The sequence below is a fragment of the Myotis lucifugus genome, unplaced genomic scaffold, assembly GCF_000147115.1.
Source record: "Myotis lucifugus unplaced genomic scaffold, Myoluc2.0 scaffold_139, whole genome shotgun sequence".
Classification (NCBI taxonomy): Eukaryota; Metazoa; Chordata; class Mammalia; order Chiroptera; family Vespertilionidae; genus Myotis; species Myotis lucifugus.
In genome coordinates, this window is record NW_005871187.1 from 826,265 (window position 1) to 849,669 (window position 23,405).

Here is a 23,405-nt window from a genome sequence, read left to right on the forward strand (position 1 = left end):
ATATACATATATATATATATATAGTATCATATACGTTTTTTAAAGAGAGCCTATATCTTTTGAATCTAATTATTGATTTTAAAAGTCTTGCGATTGTTTAACTTGTGATGAAGGCTTACACCAAATTGAGGATAGACTACAAGGTGAAAAAAATCTTAGTTTTATTTCTTAGTAAGTAATCCTACTTGATTTAAATTCTTGAGGATTACAAATAATAAAATATAGACAGGAGGGTCATGAATCTTTGTGTTAATAATTTATATGTAACTATATTGGCTACATAATTCATCACAAAATGATTTTTAAGTTAAAATTACACCCCGAAGAATGGAATAATTAAGATTTCTCTATACAATCTTCATCACATATTATTTCTAATTAATCAGAGTGCAAACACCCTACTATAGGAGTGTGAAGGACAAAAGGAAAGAAAGAAATGATAATGGATCTGTTTGGAGAACATTGATCTAGGCCCTAGAAAAATCGAAATATTGTCTTTCAAAGTAGATTTGGCTAAGGAGTTTATAAAGGTACTTTACATACACCAAATATGCCATGAGAGTAGCCTAGATATATTCTTTTTATTTTAGAAAATAATTATGTGGTGCCTTAAAGAACCTAATACTTTTCAGAATACACATTTACAAAGTAACTTAATAATACAAAATAATCCTCCTAATTGCTTCTCTGTTCAATGGAGTCTTTTCAGCAAATTCAGACAACATGATATGCAAATATTACTGGCTTATACCTTTTTCTTTGCACTATACAATCTGAGACATATACACCGATTCACAGTAGCCTATATATCAAATGGGTTCTTTTCCTCCCCAAATCAGCAGTGGCAGCAAAATAGGTGAAGTTTTCTTCATGCTTTAGAGAGAAATATATTTACTAGAAAAGCCTACATGCCTTTTAAAATATTTTCATTGGATTTATTGGGGTTACATTGGTTAATAAAATTATATAAGTTGCAAGTGTATGATTCTATAATACATCATCTGTATTGTGTGTTCGCCACCCAAATTCAAGATCCTACATGTCTGTATGACTGTGCCTTCCTAGGATTCCTAGTCACAGCTATCAAATACTTACCCCCAGTTGCTGTGAGCACGTTGGTACCAGCTTCTATCTATCTATCATCTATCTATCTATCTATCTATCTATCTATCTATCTATCTATCATCTATCTATCTATCATCTATCTATGCCTGTCTATCAAGCTATCATCTATCATCATCTATCAATTATCCATCATCTATCTGTTTTACCTGTACAGCATCAAGCTGTTTTGAGATTAGTTTAGAGCAATATTTACTTTATTTTTAACATGAACATCTGTGTAGACATATGTATGTATGTGTTGGTAGCATTTATGTCTCTGCACCTCCCCACTCACACTACCCTTGACTCAACATTGTATTCTGGAGGCCATGCCTATGCATAAGATCTGACACATGCCTGATTGAAGCAGTCAGTCATTTACATCGGGAAGGCCACTCCTGCCTCAAAATTAGTCTCCCACTAGATATCATGTATATACTGATGATATAAAAATTTATTTCTTTAGGTTTAGTTTTATCTTTTTTCCAGATGATATTTGGGAAGAAAAATGCAAATATAGATGGTACAGAGAGAGTGAAGGGTCAATCAACTTGCTTTCTAGTATACTTAGGTATGAGCATGGATACTATCAGATTCTAGGAGTCAAAATAGTTGTGTGATTAGGGGCAGAAAATGAGGGAGGAAATGGGTGAGCAAAAGAAAAGTGGCTCTGAAAGGAAGTGAAAGGATACAGAGGTAAAGTAACATTAAAAAAACAACAACTTTGTGGCAACTTTCCTTTACATTATGATTTTCTATGCCCAGCCTCATAGATCCATAAAACATTAATTTGCTGCTCATTGTTAATAGAATATTTAAAGTTCAAAGGCTTTTGTGGGTGGAGAAACCTCATTACTCTTGACACATTTTAAAGCTGAAATTGTTAATTGTTTATTTCTATCAACCACTATATGTAAAAATTTAAATATTCATTACACAACTAATATTTCAAAATGACAGTAATACATTTAGTAAATTTAGATAATTATTAAACCCTATTTAATCAAATTACATATTCAAAAGGAATACAAGTCTATTGTTTTAAATGTCATAAAATTTGATAAAACTTGTAAATTATCAAAATTATTATTAAACTTTTCATGAATATTTACAACTAAACTCTGCTTATTCTTGAGTTATAATTTTACTAGAGGCCCAGTGCATGAATCTGTGCATGGGTGGGGTCCCTCGGCCTGGCTGGCAATCGGGGCCAATAGGGGCTGTCTTATCTGGTCCCTATTGGGGTGATTGAGTCTGCTGGTTGGAGGAGGGTGGACCACAGGAGGTTGGCCAGCCAGTCCCCCGATCAGGGCCAATGGAGGGACCAGCCGATAGAGGGAGGGACCACGGGATGTTGGCCAGCCAGGGGAGGGACTGTGGGAGGTTTGCTGGCTGCTGGAGGTTGGCTGTGGGAGCACACTGACCACCAGGGGGCAGCTCCAGCATTGGGTGTCTTCCCCCTGGTGGTCAGTGTGTGTCACAGCAACTGGTCGACCCTTCGATTGGTTGTTCCGTTCAGTCATTCGGTCGCTTAGGCTTTTACATATATAGATACTTTACTCAGTTTACAACAATTTCATTATGTATGTATTTTTACATTTTATACATTAATGTTTTATGTATATATATATACATATATATATATATATATATATATATATATATATATATATAATCAAATTTTCTCTACTGTGATCTTCAAAGATAAAGTAGAAAAGAGGATAATATTACCCAATCTAAAGTCAGTTTCTGAATTATCAACCAATTGAATTTTGGTTGCTTCATTCAGAAATGAGACCTCTTTAACAGACTCAGCCTCTTATAATTTGAACGTTATTTTTGTATTATCAATGATACCTTAAATCTATAGCTTTTATATAGGCCTTTGCCTTTTGGAATATTACATTTGCTTAAAACGATGTGATCCTAAGACCTATTGTACAATGTTAAATAAACATTAAATGGGTCTCTTCTAATTATATTTCTAGAAAAAGGTACTAATCTATATTATAAATAGATACATATTTATTAAAGGTAATAAAATATAAACATATCCTATTAGAGTCATCTTTCCTTTGCATGAAAATTACATATATATTATAGGCACACACATGCATGATATTAAACTCTCTGATTCTGAGTAACATTAGATTTAAATGAGTTTTTGCAGATTCAACTTGTTTACATGCATATGCAAATTGTCGCAGTTTGTCTACTGTGACTCCCTTAATGCTGGCTTCTTTGTCCTCTTATTAACCAGAAATATAATTTAAAATATTCTAGCTTGATCAACTACCCACCCCCTAAGTCAAGCCTAGATGCAGCTACTTCATAATGTTATAGAAACAAAAATCTAGGTGCTATAAGTGCATATACGATTGTTTCAAATAAGTTCTGGTGGTGGTTAGGATGACATTACTAAAATAGTTTAGTAAAAGAGATTTTTAAAAACAACTTTTTACAAAAGTCTTGAGTTTACATTAGTAGCTTATTCAAGAGTAGGCAAAAGAAGGTTTATAGTTGTTCATATGGAACATAATACAATAATTACTAAATAATAATACAAGAAGAAACCCTGAGTTTTATGTGCTCACAACTATAAACCTCCTATTGCCCAGCCTAGTATTTATTGAATACTTACCTTTGTGGCAGAAATGTTTTAAAATACATTAATTCATTTCATCCGCATAACCAACATAGGTTGTTATTTTATAAAATGCAAATCCATTTTACACATGATATATCTTATTTAACTATAGTGATACTCAATCTTTTCCTACTATAACATAAATATGTATTATATTCACTTTATGGCGTACTCAATTTAATTTTCAGTTTCTCTCCTAAACTATAATTATATTACAATCTTTACAAAAGTCCTTAAGTTTTCTTCACCAAACACCATTTTATATTTAATTTATTAAATACTTGCATGATATAACAAAAGTAAATACAAAAGTAAAAAGTAACAAAAGTAAGTATATAATTATTATGCCTTTCTTCTCATTATTCAAATTTAGTAAATAAACCACTTTCTTAATTTTTTAAATGGCAGTTTAAGACTTTAAGGAAAATTAGATCTTTTTATAAATCTGGAATTTGGGGACTTACTGTAACTTTGCTATATAGTTATTCTTCTTAATATCATATTATTTTGATAAATATTTTTTTAAATTAAAACAATAATTGGATGATACATGGTTAGGACCTGGAAAGTTAAATTTACTAAATGAATTTGAGACAAGACAAAGATTACTGTGGCTATTATCAAAAACTGACAATATTGTCTTAGATTCTGGGTTTTGAAGAGAATGATGGTAAGTAAGTGCAGGCACCTTTTCCTGGTGATTTAGCAATAGTAAGTTATACCTAGTATGTGGAAAAATTAAGTTAAATATAAGACAAATTTAGTATCTTTTAAAGCTTTTCTCCAATTGATTTTTCACTCAATATATATTAACACATGAAAAATAGCATATATATATATATATATATAATATTTATTTTAATAATATTTTTATCTTAACACTAGAGGCTCGGTGCACAAAAATTTGTGCACTGGCGGGGGGGGGGGGAGGTAGCCCTCAGCCCCACATGTGCCCTCTCACAGTCTGGGACCCCTCCGGAGATAACAACCTGCTGGCTTAGGCCCGCTCCTGGGTGGCAGAGGGCAGGTCCAATCCCTAGGTGCAGCCCCTGGTCGGGCTCAGAGCAGGGCTGATTGGGGGGTTGGGGCGCCGCCCTCTGTCACACTCAAGGCAGGGTCGATGGGGAGGTTGCCACACCACCCCCTGTCATGCACAGAGCATGGGCCAATCAGGGGGGTTGGGGCTCTGTACCCTATCACACACAGAACAGGGCCTATCAGGGGGTTGGGGCGCCACCCCCATCACCCACAGAGTAGGGCTGATCAGGGGGTTGGGGACCTCCCCCTGTCACTCATAGAGTAGGGCGGATATGGGAGTTGGGGCACCGCCCCCTGTCACCCACAGAGCAGGGCCGATCAGGGGGTTGGGGCACTCCCCCCTGTCACACTCAGGGCAGGGCCGATGGGGAGGTTGCAGCTCCACCCCATCACACACAGAGCAGGGCCCATGGAGGGGTTGGGGCGCCGCACTCTGTCACACACAGAGCAGGGCTGATCAGGGGGTTTTGGCTCTGCCCCCTGTCACGCTGCTCCAGGGGCCAGGAGGCCTCGTGGCTCCACTGATCCCTGTGCTGGGAGGCCTCGCGGCTCTGCTTGACACAGGAGCAGTGAGGCCTCGCTGCTCCGCTGATCCCAGTGCTAGGAGGCCTCGCTGCTCTGCTGATCCCGGTGATGGGAGGCCTCGCTGCTCTGCTGATCCCGGTGCCAGGAGGCCTCGTGGCTCTGCTGATCCCGGGGTGTGAGACCTCGCGGCTCTGCTGATCCCGGTGCTGGGAGGCATATTGCCCTTTTACTATATAGGATAGAGGCCTGGTGCATGGTTGGGGGCTGGCTGGTTTGCCCTGAAGGCTGTCCTGGATCAGGGTGGGGGTCCTGCTTGGGTACCTGGCCAGCCTGGGTGAGTGGATGATTGCTGTTTGCAGCTGGTCACACCCCCTTCAGGGTGGGTCCCCATTGGGTTGCCTGGCCAGCTTGGATGAGAAGATGATGGCTGTTTGCAGCTGGTCACACCCCCTTCAGGTGGGGGTCCCCACTGGGGTGCCTGGCCAGTCTGGGTGAGGGGCTGAGGGCCGTTTTCAGGCTGGCGGGCAACTGAAGCTCCCAACCTGTCCTTTTTTTCTTTTTTCTTTTATTCTGGGATTTATTTACCTTCTGTGGCTGTCACTGGAACTGAGAGCTGGCTTTCTCTCTGAGGCTCGGCTCCAGCTCTGAGACCTCGGCTGCTGAAAGCAGGTATCTGGTTTGTTTGGGTTCTATAATCGAAACACTGTTTCAACTCCAGCTCTGAGGCCCGGCTGGCTGAAAGCAGGTTTTTGGTGTTTTTTTTTTTAGCTTCTATAATTGTAACAGTGTTTCTTAGAGTGCAAGCTCAGAGCCCAGCAGCGGCAGGTGGGGAACGTTGGCTTCCTCTGTCACTGAAGCAAGCAAGCCTCCTGTTCCCTTCAAGCTGCCTGGCTGCCGGCCGCCATCTTGGTTGGAAGTTAATTTGCATATCTCACTGATTAGACAATGGGAAGGGTAGCAAAGTTACGGCTAATTACCATGTTTCTCTATTATTATATAGGATCATTCCAAAGGGGAATTATATGACTTGCTATATAAAATTATGTGCTACAATAGATAAATATTTAAATAAGTAAATAGAGTACCAGGAAAAAAATACTTTTCTTAGTAAGAGGTCAAGATAGTTAGGCCATAATGTCTCATAATTATTGTGGTCAAAACATAAATATTTCTTAGGACTCCAGTGGTAAGAACAAAAGGAAAAATACTAACATTTAAAGGACTCCTATTTTCCCAAGTTTCTGAAGAGAAGAAAATCTTTTCTTGACATTTAATTGTCACAGAAATTTTTTGAGGCTTTATATAGAGATCATAACAGCATCCCTACATCACTTCAATAGCAAGTTTAATTAGCCTGACATAAAACCAAACCAATTCTTTAAAATGTAACTAGAATTTAATCATGAAGCTATTCACTGCATTCATTTATAAATCCTTTTCTAAATTTTGATCTAAGCAGCTAATGGATTTGAGCAGCTGCTGCATACTGGCTGATCTTCCCCTTTTAACCTACCCCTCATATGTCTAAATGTCTATCCATGAGGATCTTTAACTTAAATGAATACTTATAAACATGTCTCAGCTCAATGTTAATAATGTACTTTGCATTAATAAATACATACCTCATTGGGGTATAATAAAAATTAATGAGGTGGAGAAGCCATGTCTGTGAGCTGTTTTTTAAGTTCAGAAAGAAAGACATAAATAAACACAAAGTTGGTGTATTATTGCTAGTGATGATTGTTACTGGTTATCAATAAGATTTTTTTTACAAAGTACGTTTTATTCTTATAGCTTACGTTCATCATAAGGATAATTTCCTCACGTAGTATAATGTTTTCTCTTCAGTGACAAGCAAGGATATATCATTTAAAACTTTGTCACTAGATTAGCTTATTACCATGCTGATGAGAATTTGGAATTGATAATGTGACACTACACATTCTTAAACATCCTTCAGAAATCCAAAGCTCATAGCAGTCTCTCCAAAGTTTGGATTTTTAGAAATAATTCATACCAGCAAGTCAAACATAAAATGAATCAAGAGTAAAATCTCCTTATGCTGCCTCTTGCTTCAAAAATAACTTTATATGCCATCCCTGGTAAACTGATAGTTCATATCTAAACTCAAACATATTGCTTTTCAGGGCATTTAGATTATTTCTATTCAGACTATTTCCTTAGTTTCCTTAAGCAGTTGATTAAAATAACCTCCTTAACTCTTAGAGAGATTATATGATTTTTATAGACTTTGTATTTAAGCCCTTTTATTTAATCTTTCATTTTTATACAAAACTCAAAAATTACTTCTCTGGCTTTTTCACTTTTTCCCCTAAAGTAATATTGTTCTTAGATTTTAAAAGCACATTTTACTAGCATTTAACATCCATGGAAGTTATTTGAATAATTGCTAACTCCACAGAATATCCAAAGCTTTATTTCATTATTCTGAGGCTTTATACATAATAACTCCATTAAAGCATTTGAAAATTAATTAACTTGAATGAGTCACTTTGGCATGGATGATTTTATTATTTGTAAAAGTATCCAATTTTATTGCAAAACTAGAGGCCCAATGCACGAAATTCATGCAAGGGGCTCGACTCTTGCAGCCCCAGCTGCCTCGGCCGGCCCTCACAGCCCCGGCTTCGTCCGGAAGGTCATCAGAAGGATGTCTGGAAGGTTGTTCGGCTGTTCAGTCTAATTACCATATTAGCTCTTTATTATATAGGATAAGTTAACATTAGTTTGAAATCCCTTCTATAAACAAAACAACTTTTTTTTTACAAAGTTATTACTCAATATGTCTTGTCTTTCTTTAAAAAGACAATTATTCTGATCATACAGATATAGTAACTGTGCGGGTAAGGCCTCTTGACAAACAACGGTATGGATTCTTTAAGAGCACACATTTTTTAATTAAAAATACATAATGTTATGCTTTAGAGACCAGTTATAATAAGTGAATTAAAGTTGAAATCTGTGGCATCTTGTTCTCAAATCCTTAATTCTATGACATAACATAAATTTGCAATTATTTTACTTACTAAAGTAAATCTGAACTCAATTTTATTATTTATGGAAATCAGGGCTAACTGTCCACCTGTCACAGCAAAATGACCCCGCTTACCTATCTTGACCCAGGGGACCTTTGATATCAGAGCTCCTCTACTCGCTTCTAGAAATGGAGCAAGGCAGCTCTACACTCACACTGTGTGCAGCAACCCAGAAAGATCAATATCAGGGAGTATACAAATCCTATGACTCATCACTCATACCCATTTGCCTAATTCACTGCTCCCTAATCCTTAGCAGAGTATCTTCAGAGGCCTTTCCCCAGCACAAAAATTCTGAGGCATAAAAGTATAATGGAGTTTTAAATGTCACTAATAGTGCCAGGTTTACTTGGTAAAATACTAGTAGTTGCTTCAAATCAGAACAATTTATAATCCAGGTGAATAAAAAGACACTGATATAAAACAAAAACGTAAACAATGGGGCAGATATGGAATATGAGTACTTTCTAAAATTATTTTAATAAAAACCCTTTATTTAAGGGACAAGTCAGAATATGTATTAACCAGCCTGGAGTTCTTGTGCCTTGATTGAATTTCCACACCAGGTGCTACACATCATTACTCTTCATGTATATGGGTGGATAGATAGATGATAGATTAGATAGACAGATAGACAAATAGGCAGATAGATAGATAGATAGATAGATAGATAGATAGATAGATAGATATAGATAGAGACTTATAGACAAATATTTATATACATGTATGTATGTATGTTTGTAGGTACATAGATTTAATAACAATGCAAGAATAAGTAGTGAATGTTGGAGCACTTAAAAGCCAAGCTAACTGTTAAACACGTTTAATGCATCATCACCTTTTTTAATTCTCACATCAACCTTAGGAGGAATTTCTATTGACTTGCTTTATAAATGGAAAAAAGAAATGAAGCACGGGAATGTCAGGTTATTTTTCCAAAGTCATACAGCTAATAGATCTGATTCAGATCCAACTTCAAATTTTATACTTATGATCTTCCTTGTTCCACCCTATTCCTTACTTAACCATGCATTGCATTTTTGTTTGGCTTATCTGTAATTATTTTACTCATATCACATTTACTCAAAATCTGCTCTCTCTTGGGCATTTTTCTAGATGTTAGGGAGCTGAAAATAGATATATGTGGAAGCCTCCAAAATAGATGAGCATTTGCTAATGATTGAATGGATGATGGTGGGAGTATAAAAACTATGGAACTCGAATGACATCAAGATTGCAAGCGATCAATTAAATTGAACAATTCATAGTGTTATCTAATAAAGCCACACAGAGAAGAAAATCAAGATTCTGGGAGAATAAAATAATTTCAGTTTGATGTAGTTTTATACTGACTTTCAGGAGAAATACCCAACACTTCAAAATATTGTTTGGTGCTCAGGAAAGGCAGGCAGAGACTGTCCATAAAACACATTAAGATACTCAATGAGCCATGACCTGTTTGACTCAGTGGATAGAGCATCAGCCTGTGGACTGAGGGGTCCCAGGTTTGATTCCAGTCAAGGGCATGTACCTTGGTTGCGGGCACATCCCCAGTGAGGAGTGTGCAGGAGGCAGCTGATCGATGTTTCTCTCTCATTGATGTTTCTAATTCTCTATCCCTCTTCCTCTCCCTTTCTCTCTGTGAAAAAAACAGTAAAATATATTTTTAAAAAAGATACTCAATGAAACCATAAGGATGTTTCATCAAAATAAATTATGCTAATTTTTAGGAATATACACATTTCTCTGATAGAAAGATAGTAAAAGATAAAAAGAACGGGGTTAGAAAAGTAGATAAGAAAAGAATGATCCAAGACATTCAGGGTAGGGCCAATAAAATAGAGTGAAATACTATGGCATCTGGGGTTATAATGTGGGGACTTTCACTGCATCAAATGCTATAACACTCATAATAGGTCTTTGGATTTAAGACCTTTAAAAACCAAGTTCAGTAATGATAGAGGCAAAAATCAGAATCCAAAGCATTAAAGTATAAGGTAATATGGTGGATATTGATTTTGATCATACTAGAATGAGGATGTATAAGGATGTATAACAGAGTTTTGTTGACATGACATGACAGTGAAATATGGTGGTATTTGGGGGTAGAAGGAAGGGAGTCAGTTTAGAGAAACATGTTGAAAATATAAAACATAGACAGCCTATTTAGTTAAATAAATTTCTCCTTTCCAAGTAAGGTATAGGTATCCTCTAGACTTTAATCCTCTTTCAGGAAAATATTCTGCCATATAGAAGACACAATGTTGTAAATATAATGTTGAGCTTGAAAAGTATTTAGAGTTTACGCTCTCACCTCTTGGCCTACAAACTTAAAACCAAGTAAAGGATGCTAAAACTAGTCAGAGAGCTACACAATTCTCTAAATATTTTTCCAATCTTTTTAGCACTACTTCTCATTTCATATTCTCTAGAATTTTGATTTTGTTCAATGAAGTACAACTATTATATCAAGAGAGGTGGAAACTACATTACTATTGTCATAACTTGGTTACACCCAATGGAAGAATCACATGGTGGTTAGGTTTAACTATATTTTACCCATTCAAAAGATAAATAAAAGGAAAGGAAGTAAAAGGAAGAACTTAGAAGATAACTGTGTTGATGCTCAGTAGGGTCCAGAAGCTGTGAATTCATGGTCCCAGTTTCTATGTGAATTTTCTGCAGTGTTTTTCCTTTTTGTGTTTGTTTTGACTCAAATTTAGTACTTTGGGCAAATTTAGAGATTTTATTTGGAATTTCCTATTATAAATCCTAACAGATGTGCTTGTGTTTAAGCAGGAGCTTTTTTAATTAAAGGCCTCTTCCACTCGTTGCAATGGGAGCCTTGTTCAAACTGTAAATGGTTCTGTCTGAACCTGTGTAGGAGGCCCAAATTAAAAGACCCTAATCATCTCGCACACCTTTGCTGAGGATGTTCTCAGACTTTGGCCATTTAACCTAATCTATAGACTGGATAAGATTGTACTCATGATGTATATTTATGGCACTTACTCTTTAAGTTTAGACCACGATGGGACCAGGGTGACTTCTCTATGCCACGCTTATGTTCTATCCATTCTGTGGGACTTAAGGGACAAGTATGAACTTTTGAAGTGTGGTAACTACTTCATAAACCATTAAGCCTGTCCCTGTGGACATGGAGGTACTTATTTTTTTGCTTTTTTAAAAAATGATTTTAAAAATTACATTTATTTGTTTAAAATTAAGGTATAATTATCATATAACACTGTTACTTTCAGGTATACAAAATAATGATTCAAAATTTGTATGTATTACTAAATGATCATTTTACATAGTTACAAGTTTGTTTGTTTTTTTCTTGTGATGAGAATTTTTAAGAGTTACTCTCTTGGCAACTTCCAAAAGTGCAATGCAGTAGTCACCATGCTGTACATTACATCCCCATGTAATATAACTGACAGTTTGTACCTTTTGATACCCTTTACTCATTTCTCTCATATTCTGCCGATGTCCTCTGGCAACCACCAATCTGTTCTCTTGTTCTCTGTATCTATGAGCTTTTTGTTTGTTTGATATTGTTGCTGTTTTAGATTCCACCTATAAGTAATATCATATGGTATTTGTTTGTCTTTGTCTGACTTAATTCGTTTAGCATAATGTCCTCAAGGTCCATCCATTGTCACAAATGGTAAGATTTTGGCTGAATAATATTGTGTGTATGTACCACATTTTCTTTATCTATGCATCCATCAGTGGACATTTAGGTTGTTTCCATATCTTAGCCATTATAAATAATGCTGCAATAAACATAAACATTTTGAGTTAGTGGTTTTGTTTTATTTGGATTAATACCCACAAGAGGAATTGCTGGATTATGTGGTAGCTCTGTTTTTTTTTTGTTTGTTTGTTTTTGAGGAAACTTTATATTGTTTTCTATAGTAGCTGCACCAATTAACATTACCACCAATGAGGGCTCCACATCCTCAGGAACAGTTTCTACTTCTTGTCTTTTCTTTTTAGCCATTCTGGAAGGCGATATCTCATTGCAGTTTTGACTTGCATTTCCCTGATGATTAGTAATAGTGAGCGTCTTTTCAGGTGTACATGTTGGTCATCAATATGTCTTCTTTGGGAAAATGTCTATTCATATTCTCTGCCAGTTTTTTAATCATATCGTATGTTTATTTGCTATTGAGTTGTATGAATTCTTTTTAAAAATTGTATTTATTTATTTTTTATTTTAAATTTAAATTCTTTATTGTTTAAAGTATTATATAAGTCTCCTTTCCCCCCCTTTGACCGCTCCCTGCCCACCCCCACCCCCCAGCACATGCCCTCACTTGCCACCACCCCTGTCTGTGTCCATTTATATGTTTTGGGTATTAACCCTTTATCATATATATGATTTGCAGATATTTTTATACCATTCAATAGCTTGCCTTTTAATTTTGTTTATGGTTTTCCTTGTTGTGCAAAAGCTTTTTATTTTGATGTAGTCCCAATGTGTTTTTTGTTTGTTTGTTTGTTTTGTTGCATTTACTTGGGCGTCAGATTCAAAAAGTCATCAGAAAGGCCTATGGCAAGGAGCTTATGATCTATGGTCGCTTCTGGGAGTTTTTTGGTTTTAGGTCTTACATTTAAGTCTTTAATACATTTTTAGTATATATTTGTATATGATGTAAGAAAATGGTCTAGTTCATTTTTTACATATATCTTTCGTTATCCAAATATGATTTATCGAAGAGGCTGTCCTTTTCCACGAATCCTTTGACCTAAATTTATTGACCATATGTATGGGTTTATTTCTGGACTCTCTATTCTGTCCCATTGATCTCCATGTCTGTTTTATGTATTTAGACAGAGTTACTATTCTTTGTTTTCTTCACTTTTCCTCCTACCCAAGAAACACCAATCTTATCAGCCTTTTAAAAAAAAATAAGGTCTTCCAATTCATTCCAGAATAAAGTCTAAACTCCTACAAATGGTCTCAAGGCCATTTATCACTTAAGCTCTGCCTGAGTTTCCAGCTTTGTCTCTAATACTCAAGCTTTAATAAACTATACATAGTCCTCAAAACATTTTATTCTTGTATGTGATATGCTTGTGATGTTCTCCTTGTCTGCCGGGCTACTGTTCAGTAACCAACTCTCTCTGCTCTCTGTCTCTGTCTCTGATATATTTGTTTCTTGTTACATTGCATTGCAACAATTTATGACAATCAGCTCTGCATCCCAAGAGCCATTTTGAGTTTGAGCACACCACTGACTCTAGAAGACTGTGAATTCATTGAGGGCAGATGTCTTATCTCACTTATTGTTTTAGATGAATGCCCAACTGCCAACATGCAGCTCCATAGTCAAAATACAGAAATTGTTTGCAGAATGAGTAAGTGAATGTATGAATGCCCATCAGCACCACCGTGGCCTTCAAAATGGATCCCCCCATGAGACCTATGGGAAGAATGATTTCCTAGGAGGTACACACACATTTGTCTCTCACAACTGCAACAGATAATCAAATAAATAAGAAAATTTATGCAGAGACATTTCATATATTTTGAAGCTTCACATAGAGAGTAGTGAGATTATTACTACATTTAAAATGGATAATAGTACCTATAGGGAGAGAATTCATACTAATATCAAAATAGGTGCTGATGTCCATCTAAACTTAGTAATAATACATTCACATGTTATTTTGAATACTATTGGTAATATATCTTAATACATATTTTATTAATATGTAATAATATAATAGATGTCTGAGGCAAACTAAGGTATCTCGGAGAAATATGGAAAAGTTACCTTGTTTAAAAGAAATTTTGATATGCCCCTTAAAGCAGACAGAAGAGAGCTCTGACTTTTCTTTCTAAACATCATTCTAGAATTCCAGCAACATCTCTCTAGTGATCCTGGTAGAAATGAAAGTTTCCAATTCATTCCATAGCTTCATTGGGTTGCAAACATAAAATTAGGACATAGTGATAGAAGTTGTCAAACTAAGGAACAAACCTTGCTCTTACGTTCTTTGAGAATGTAGGTGGAAATGTCATTCTATTTCAGGTGTCAACAGTTAAGGTGTCTACTCAGTGCCACTGCTATAATTCAGGTCAAAAGAGTCAGAAATAATGGTTTACTGTTTCAGTACATTTTTCAGCCCACCGTAAGAAGAAAAAAAAGTGCTTACCTTCCAACTGTTAAAGGTAGATGAATTTAGAGCATTGTCTTCCCTAAGTAGTTCACAGGAAATTAAATAAAATTTTAAAAGGATCACATCTATCCCAACAAAATAACCAAATTATTTCCAGTAAAGAACATCAAATGAGGTCATTATATCAATTCTGTTTTCATAAATATAGTACATCATCCACCTAAGAAATCACAACTGTAACAGATTTATTTAAATTATAAGATGAAAATTTATGAAAAGTCATTAAATTTAAAACATAATTGCTGAGATGGAACTGGCATGATTATTAAACAAAATTTCTGAGTCCCTGCGCACCAACATGCAAGCAGATTTAGAGAGCTTGACTTACAATTATTATATATTTTTAAACTACCATTATAAGAACTCAAGAACTAAAAACTCATCAATATTTTACTAGTCTTGATTTTTTAAAAAACACTCTTAATAGACAAATAAAACTATATCCTTTCCCATAGCAACAGTCTGTGGAAGTTTTTTATTCATTTAACATTGTTATATTTTGTACTTTAAAGATAGTTTCCAAAGTTATTTCTTCAAATGTTCGCTAAATATTTTTTATCTTAGTTGATTCACACATTTTTAGAGCTAAAAAAAATTCAAGGCTAGCTCATAACATAAACATTATAATGAAAATAACCCTAACAACTTGAACAATTTATTTTAAATTTTAGACATTTATATAGTATTTATATTCAATTATATAAACATTAACTATATTGAATGACAATGCTAACAACAATTGCTAAGACTTATTAAGTGATTATTATGTGCCAGACACTGGAGTAAGCTTTATACATGTACACTCACATTTAGTCACAAAATCCTATAAATGAGGTATTATCCACATTTAAACATATTAAAAATAAGGAAACTGAAGTAGGTACCTCACTTGCCAAGGACATATAGTTATTGATGAAAACTGAATTTCATGTCTTGTTTTATCTGATTATAGACTCAGATCTCAGTAAAATAAAGGAATTATATCCCCCTAGTGCAGTGATGGCGAACCTTTTGAGCTCGGCGTGTCAGCGTTTTGAAAAACCCTAACTTAACTCTGGTGCCGTGTCACATATAGAAATTTTTTGATGTTTGCAACCATAGTAAAACAAAGATTTATATTTTTGATATTTATTTTATATATTTAAATGCCATTTAACAAAGAAAAATCAACCAAAAAAATCAACCCCAATCCCAAAGACTATCCCAGAGTTTTATACCTTTTGGCCCACACTTCCACTGTTTAGGATTTGTCTGGGTGCTAGTTTCTGCAGGCCATCCTCTGGGGATAGATGGTTTGGGGGCTCAGCTGTGGGTACTGTCTTGCTCCTTCCTCTTCTGCAGCTCCTCTTGCCATCTTGCCTGCTGTTCACTCATGCAGTCCTTGAAGGCCTGCACCTGTGGCTGGCACTGTCGCCAGTCCTGGTGTTGGGCCATGCACTCCTGCACTGCATAGTGGGAAGCAGCACAGCCAGAGCGGGAGATCAGCAGGTCCAGGGGGTCCTCTTCCTCACCCTCTTTCTTCACCTGACGGGCCCAAGTATGTCCTTGAGTTGACATCTTTGGGAATCTCGAAAAGGCAGACGAGAGGCCCTGAACGCGCGCTCCCGCAAGTCCTCTTAGCAAGCACCTGGAACGCTCCCGAGCCTCCGGCTGGGAGCCAGCCTTTTCGAGGAGCAGAGGTTCCCATCACTGCCCTAGCGTTTGTGGCGCTTTTGCATGTGATAGCTAATTAAATTACCCAAATGATCATGAGCTTCTGCTGAGTTGTCTCACAACCTCGAATTCTGAGATCAAAAATTGAAACAATGAAATCATATATTTTACTTATGGCCACACAGCTCAGATTAAAGATTTGAACTTAATCTGTTTGCTACATCTGCTGTATTTATATAATTTTCGCTTTTAATTTCAGTGTATTCACACAAGATTACTCTTTGGTTTGCTTTATCCCTGGACCTTATATGTTCACCTTGATTATGACAAAGCAATGCCACCCAGAGAACATGCATGCCAACTGCTTTCACTGTATTAATATTTTTCCTAATAAATCAAGTGTTGCATTATGTTGAGGACTTCATATTGGTTTTTAATAATATGCAGGATAACTCAATATCACTCTAATGATAAGAGATGTTAAATGAATAGAAGTCATGCAATTCAACTACTAATATCATCAGGTCACACTTGACTCAGAAGATACATGGAAACTATGGCAGCCTCGGTAATGTGGCCTATCAGAGCTGATCTTCCGAAATAAACTCAATTCAGCCTATTGTAATTGTACTCCTCTTAGAAGAAGGCCAAGCCTTAGAAATTAGGGCTATCCAGATCCTACTTTAATTCAAACTATTTTCTAGCACCTGCAGTTTATAGCTATTGTTACTATTTATAACTAAACTAAAATTATTTGAATAACTAGTAGTATTAAGAAATATTTGTCTTCTTTCAAAATTAATGGCCTTAAGTGCCATTCCAATTTTATGATTTCAGTTACCATATTTTGGAAGTACTAGTAATATAAAACTTAAAATGTTAATCAAATTACATATAGTATATTTTTTTCTTAACATAATCTGGATTGCACCATACATATGGATAAGACTAAATGAGTATTTAAATATAAAACATAAAAATTAACTGTCAAGTTAATTTTGTTTACCTTTACAACCCTGGCAACTGTACATCATTTTGAATAATGGAGATTTTATTTGTTGTTGCCAAATACATTAAGCATAACTAGCTAAGGACAAATAAAATATTTCAATACATACATTTTTACATGGTTTTGTTGAATGAGAAATACTTGTCCTTGTCTAGAGTACATTGAAATTGCTCTGCCACAAAATGATATCTTCCAACAGATGTTATTTTTATCCCTGGCCTCTGCCATGGAGAAAAATTATAACCTCCTTATAAAACTATAAAACAGAATTGCTTTTCTTTATTCATAGATTATATTGACTTTGTAGGCCTAGGTCATTCTTAAAATTTACAACCTTAGGGGAAAAAAGAACAAAAAAATTTATGTTTAATACAAACTTATATTATAATTTAACTTTCTTAATTATTTTTCTTTTACAATAACATTTTAAATATTGTATTATGTAGTTTAGAAAATAATTACTGATTATTAATCATAAGTAAGATTTCAAATGGTGAGTCACTAGTAAATGAGAAGACTGGAGGAATACAAGACCAGACATATGACTCAAATGATTAGCTTTAAAAGGATCTTAGATGGTGATGGAAGGAGACTTCACTTAAGTTGGTGAACACACTATACCCACACAGATGATGTGGTATAGAACTATGCACCTGAAACCTGTATAATTTTATTAACCAATGTCATCCCAATGAATTCAATAGAAAAAATTGTTAAAGGATCTTAAAGAAAGACAGCACAACATTGCATTCTTACACAATATCTTAGTTCATTAGAGAAATGTTTACCTCCTAATACCTGAACTGTTTTTTCTCAATGGCATAATATAGGCAGGCATGCATGCAACCTGGTGATTCAATTTGCCTTAATGATGACAAATGCTAAATGTTGATGTACGGATGTATGTGTGTATGTGTGTGCTTGGTTTAAGAAGTGATTTTGATTACACTAAAAAGACTGAATACCCAACTAGGCCATAAAATTGCAGTACTTTCTTATAAAATATTAATCCAAAAAATTAGTAATCAACTTTAGCATGAGAAACGAAATTGAGGGTTATATTATCTAGGGGCCCTTTGTTGTGTTTGAGACAATATATCTATTCTATTTATGACCCCTCTCCTAGTAAGGGGTAAAGTAGAAAATATGTTAATTGCTTTTTCTTTCATTAAAGTGGAGACTAATATAATGAGAGAGATAGGATAAAGAAGACAGTTGCTCTCCTTAGAAGAACTAAGTCCACAGAGCATTTACAGAGTGGGAGGTAAAGAAACTGAGCAGTAGAGTCATGAAAAACAGTGGAGCAGAGGCTTGCTAACAACACCAAATTCAGTCAAATAATTTTCAGGTAATAAGGATAAAGAAGCTGCATTTGTCAATTAAGAAAGCATTGCTAAATATAAGCACAACACTTCCATTAGAGGAATGAGTAGAAGTTAGTATATGGGATGTTAAGAAGTGAGTGTATGTTAAGAAATTGTAAACAAATATTTGCTCTTTAAAACTTAGGCAGTGAATGAATCATGGAATTTACAATAATAACTTAAGGAAGGCACACATAGTAAACCCTATATTCTACTGAATAAATAATTTGAAATGGCTTTTAGTTTCAACAGTGACATGCATGGGTATTCTTCTAGTTTCATCTTTCTCCTCCTATGCCCAATTAATTTTTACAACATCAAAATGTTCTGACCATACCTAACTTGAGCAGTTATTCCTGAAATAGGCTTTCAATGTCAGCATTATATAAAGGACTAGAGGCCCAGTGCACGAATTCGTGCACAGGTGAGGTCCGGCCAGCCCGCCAGATAGGGCCGATCTGGCTGGGTCAGCCGGAGGGGAGGGGCTGTGGGTGATTGGCCAGCTGGCCCTGCCCCTGATTGGGGTGGGGGGGGGGTTGATTGGGGTTGGGGCCAGCCTAGGGGAGGGGCTGCAGGCAGTTGGCCTGCTGGCCCTGCCCCTGGTCGAACTCCTGGTCAAACTCCCACTTGAGGGGACAATTTGCATATTAGCCTTTTAGTATATAGGATAGGTCCTTTCTTGAATTATACTTGTATACATGACAATGCCCTAATTTACAAAAACATTCACCTTTATCCCATTTAGGCCTACTAAAAATCCATGATTGTCTAAAATTATATTTTTTGTAGAGAGCCACAGTAGAAATGTTAGCTGTGATTTGATTTATCCACTATCTAAACAAAGTCACTTATCACCCCACCCTGGCATTTCCTTTCCTGTGATGTTCAGATATCTTCATACTACTGCATCTCTAGGTCAGCATTTCCCCTATATGTGCCTCATCAGTTTGAGAGAATTTACTTTTATGTATCACAATCTGTAAGATCATTCCTCCCTGATGATTCATATCTTATTCAGTTTTTGTCCCCATTCTCTTTTCACTTAATACAGGTATTTCCAAATTTGGGGCAACTTGCTCTTGCTCTTTCTCTTTTCTCTTTCTCTTCCTCCCTCCCTCATTCTCTCTTTTTTCCATACACTGCCTTAGACAATGTTAATCCATGTCTTTAACTGACTTTATTTCTAATATCCAGTGCCATGATGCTTGTTGAATATCTCCTTCAGCACCACAATTCTATGTCATTTTCTTTTCTAAAACACAAAACAAAACACACACACACACACACACACACACACACACACACACACACAGAAAAACCTCCCAGGTCCCTAAATTTGTCTTTTGTAAATTGTACCAATAATGCCGACTAGAAAACTTGGGATCATCTCTGATTGCCCTCCTGGTTATCTTGTATTACTGCTCCATATTCGACCAATTTGCAAGTAATGGTCACACAGCCATCCTTTCCTTACTGAAGTGCAACCCTCCTCCCAAGGTGAAGTCTTTAATGAATGTCTTACCCGGACTATTGTGATAGCTTCCTGGATGGTTTTGTCATCTGTGTCATCTCAAACCACCTCTGGTGTCCCTATTTCTCAATTCTCATCAAGACTCCCATCTGCTAAAAACCATCATGCTCCACTGAAGACTAATCAAAATTAAGGACCTCCACACTGTACTCAGTCTTTCCAGACTTCATCTCCCTCACTTTTGATTCACATTTATTATTCATTGCAGTCAACCTGTAATACTCCTTTTTTCGTCTACTTCATACAGATATGCTGACCTAGAGTGCCTTCTGATTTCTATGGTTACTGACATCTCACCTCTCCTTCAAGTTATAAACCACATGCTATGTTTTCCATAATGTTTTTCCTGATTTTTCCTAGAAAACCATGATCTCTCTGTAATGACAAATTCTTTGCACTCTATTTATGTGATGTGAAGTCTAAAAATCTGGCTTCTAATACAAGCTGTTAGCAGGAAAATTAGTGGCAAGTTAAAAATGTTCTCATCTGTAAAATAGGGATAATGTTAATATCAACCTCACAAGAAATACACGGGAAAAGGTTTGTGATATCCTTATGTTACATGATAGCCATAAGGTCGGGGATTATTTTTGCTCACTAATATATCCCGGTGCCCGAAACAGTGACTGGTGCCTATAGTTAAATGTCTGATATATAAATATAGTATAAACTTTAAATATTTTATCTTAATATTAATCTTCAATATATTACAGTTATTTATGTTCTTGTTTCCTTTACTAGATAAAGAAATCTTTCTACTAGATATTAGTTGAGCACTTACAATGAAATAGATCCTGCCCTGTCTCTGTAACTGTTTCTGCTTTTGTGCCTTCTTTTCTGGCCTTGGTTCTTTGCTACCCTCCTGCAAGTTTTGGCATTCAATATTCCATCCCAAACCCTCTTCTGAACTCATTCTGTCCATTCTCCTTGGGTTATATTATCACTCTAGGGTCCCACCTGATATTATGCTCCAGTTATAATAGGCTTTTCTTTAAAAAATGTTTTTATTGATTTTAGAGAGACAGAGTGAGGGAGAGGAAGACAGAAATATCAATGAGAGAGAACCATTGATCTGCTGCCTCCTGCATGCCCCTACTGGAGATCAAACCTGCAACCCAGGCATGTGCCCTGGCCAGAATGGAACTGGTGACCTTTGGGTGCATGGGACGAAGCTCAACCAACTGAGCCACACCAGTCAGGGCTACATAGGCTTTCCTTGATGTCACAAAGCCACTTGCCCCATTAGGGTCTTGTTATCTCGGCTGCTTGAATGCTCACTTCCTGGATCTTATGGAGTCTCCCTCTTTTTCAGCTCTGATGTTATTTTCTTCAAAGAGGCCTGCCCTGAATGCTCCAACTAATTAATTTAAAAAATTACTTATTTTCCTCCAATATATGCCATAATGAAACTACCTCAAAGCTTTCAGAAATTGGATGTCATATCAATACATTAACAAACTGATGAAAATGGGCAATAGATTCTTCCCTGTGTTTATAATATAAACATGTGAACCTCTAGACTCTGGAAGCAGTTTCATGTACCACAATTATTATTTGTCTTTACTAAGAGATATAAATGATTCAAATATTGCAATCATATTTGTGAACCCTTAAAAATAAACACAATCATTAGCATATAATAAACATGCATGAAATTAATAAGAAAATGTCAGTTCCAGAAAGAGTAATCAGTTGTCTCTACTAGTACCTTGATCTATCATAAAAAATTCCAGCAAAACACCAATTGTGTGCCAGACATTGTAATAGGCATCTTCTATCACTTTTTCTGTCTTGAGAACTTTTATTTATTCAAGGTTGTTTCAAATGTCACCTTTACTTTCATACCCTCTCTGCTCTCTGTATATTTTTGTCCTCTATACTACAGTAGTGTATGTATTATGTTGGAATTTTTATTGTTGGAATTTTTCTATATTATATTATATGTCTCCACTACAAGAATGTAAGTGCTTGAAAGGTTGAGACATCTTTAAATCCCTAAAAATGAAAAACTGTCAATGAGACATAATAAATGTATATCGGTTTAACAAAAGAATGAAACATAGTGCAAGAAGAATTTATATAAATTCTCTCTGTATTTATGAGATATACATAATATGAAAATTATAATAGTATAACCCCTAATCAAATAATTTTATTTTACTAGCAGAAAATATTTTTTATCTTATAAGTGTATAAATACAACAATATTTGCATCTCAAAATAAATATATTCTGATATAAAATAATTGAAAAATGATCTGTGAATATAATTTTATAGAAGAAATTGAGAAAATGCATATGAAAGTGTGGAGAGTGGCTACAATGTTTGGACAGGTTCAAGCCTTGGACTAATGAGAGGGCACAGTCTTCTCATGCCCACGTGCAAGTCCCAGGTTGGAGGGCAGAGCCCTCCCAGCACAATTATAGCCAATAGCTGTAGTTGTAAGCTTGAACCTATGGTCCAAACACCCGGCCACATGTGCCTGAGTGATGTGGGCTTGATAGAGTTCAGGTGCATGTAGTTGAGTAGGATCGAAACCCACGAGAATGTGGTAAACATCTTGACCACGCCCTTACTTTGCCTCGTGGAATCTGGATATAAGATAAAGACACGGTTTGTAGTCCGTGGTGCTGTCGCTAGCTCTCCGTCAGAGAGGACAGCGTCCTACCCAGACCCAGCTTTCTTCTCCTGTCTGTTTTTTCTCAATCCTTCACCGCCCCCTCTCAGGCTCACCGAACCTGGCTGAGCTGGTGCAGCACATAAGGCGCCCTGGGGCTGAGTATGCCATGGCTGTGCCGGCTCGCCACATGTAAGTAATCTGAATAATTATTTATAATGAAAGATAATATCAGAATTTTAAAGTAATTAAGATAAATTACATTTATCTCATAATTACCAAAACTTTCCTTTAAAATATACAGTAGAAATTATTTGCCTAAGCCACCTGGAAGTCTTTTACAGCCCATTAATTAGTAGTAATATGTGATTTATTTAGTTTATTGCATTTTCCACAACTCATTAAATTTGGGCTTATTTGTAGTTGTAGCCTGCTTTGGTTTCACTTGTTTTAATTATTTTTTGATGATTTAAGACAGTAGCCATATGGATTAAAGTGTTTTTGTTTTATTCCCTGCACCATGTACACCATAGTGGAACTATTTCTGTGCTTATTTATATATATATTTTAAAATATCATTTTTCTTGAGAATTTGCTACTGGCTTTTATATTATACTGTCATAGTTCAGTAGTTTCATACATTAGCAGAACCCAGGGAGATATGAGGAT

At 35.8% G+C, this 23,405-nt stretch overlaps 2 protein-coding genes across 2 annotated transcripts in view; one reads left to right on the forward strand and one right to left on the reverse strand.

Moving 5' to 3' along the window:
* CNTN5 (contactin 5) overlaps nucleotides 1-23,405 on the forward strand; it is a 643,923-nt gene that overhangs the window by 216,996 nt on the left and 403,522 nt on the right. The gene's annotated exons all lie outside the window — the stretch shown is intronic.
* Nucleotides 15,753-16,170, reverse strand: LOC102422803 (cytochrome c oxidase assembly factor 4 homolog, mitochondrial-like). Its single transcript, XM_006094659.3, has one exon. The coding sequence runs from the start codon at nucleotides 16,117-16,119 to the stop codon at nucleotides 15,865-15,867; it is 255 nt and encodes an 84-aa protein (XP_006094721.1). The 5' UTR covers nucleotides 16,120-16,170; the 3' UTR covers nucleotides 15,753-15,864.

Excerpts from the sequence above, each read along its gene's own strand:
- LOC102422803 (XM_006094659.3), bottom strand. The coding sequence starts at position 16,119 with ATGTCAACTCAAGGACATACTTGGGCCCGTCAGGTGAAGAAAGAGGGT.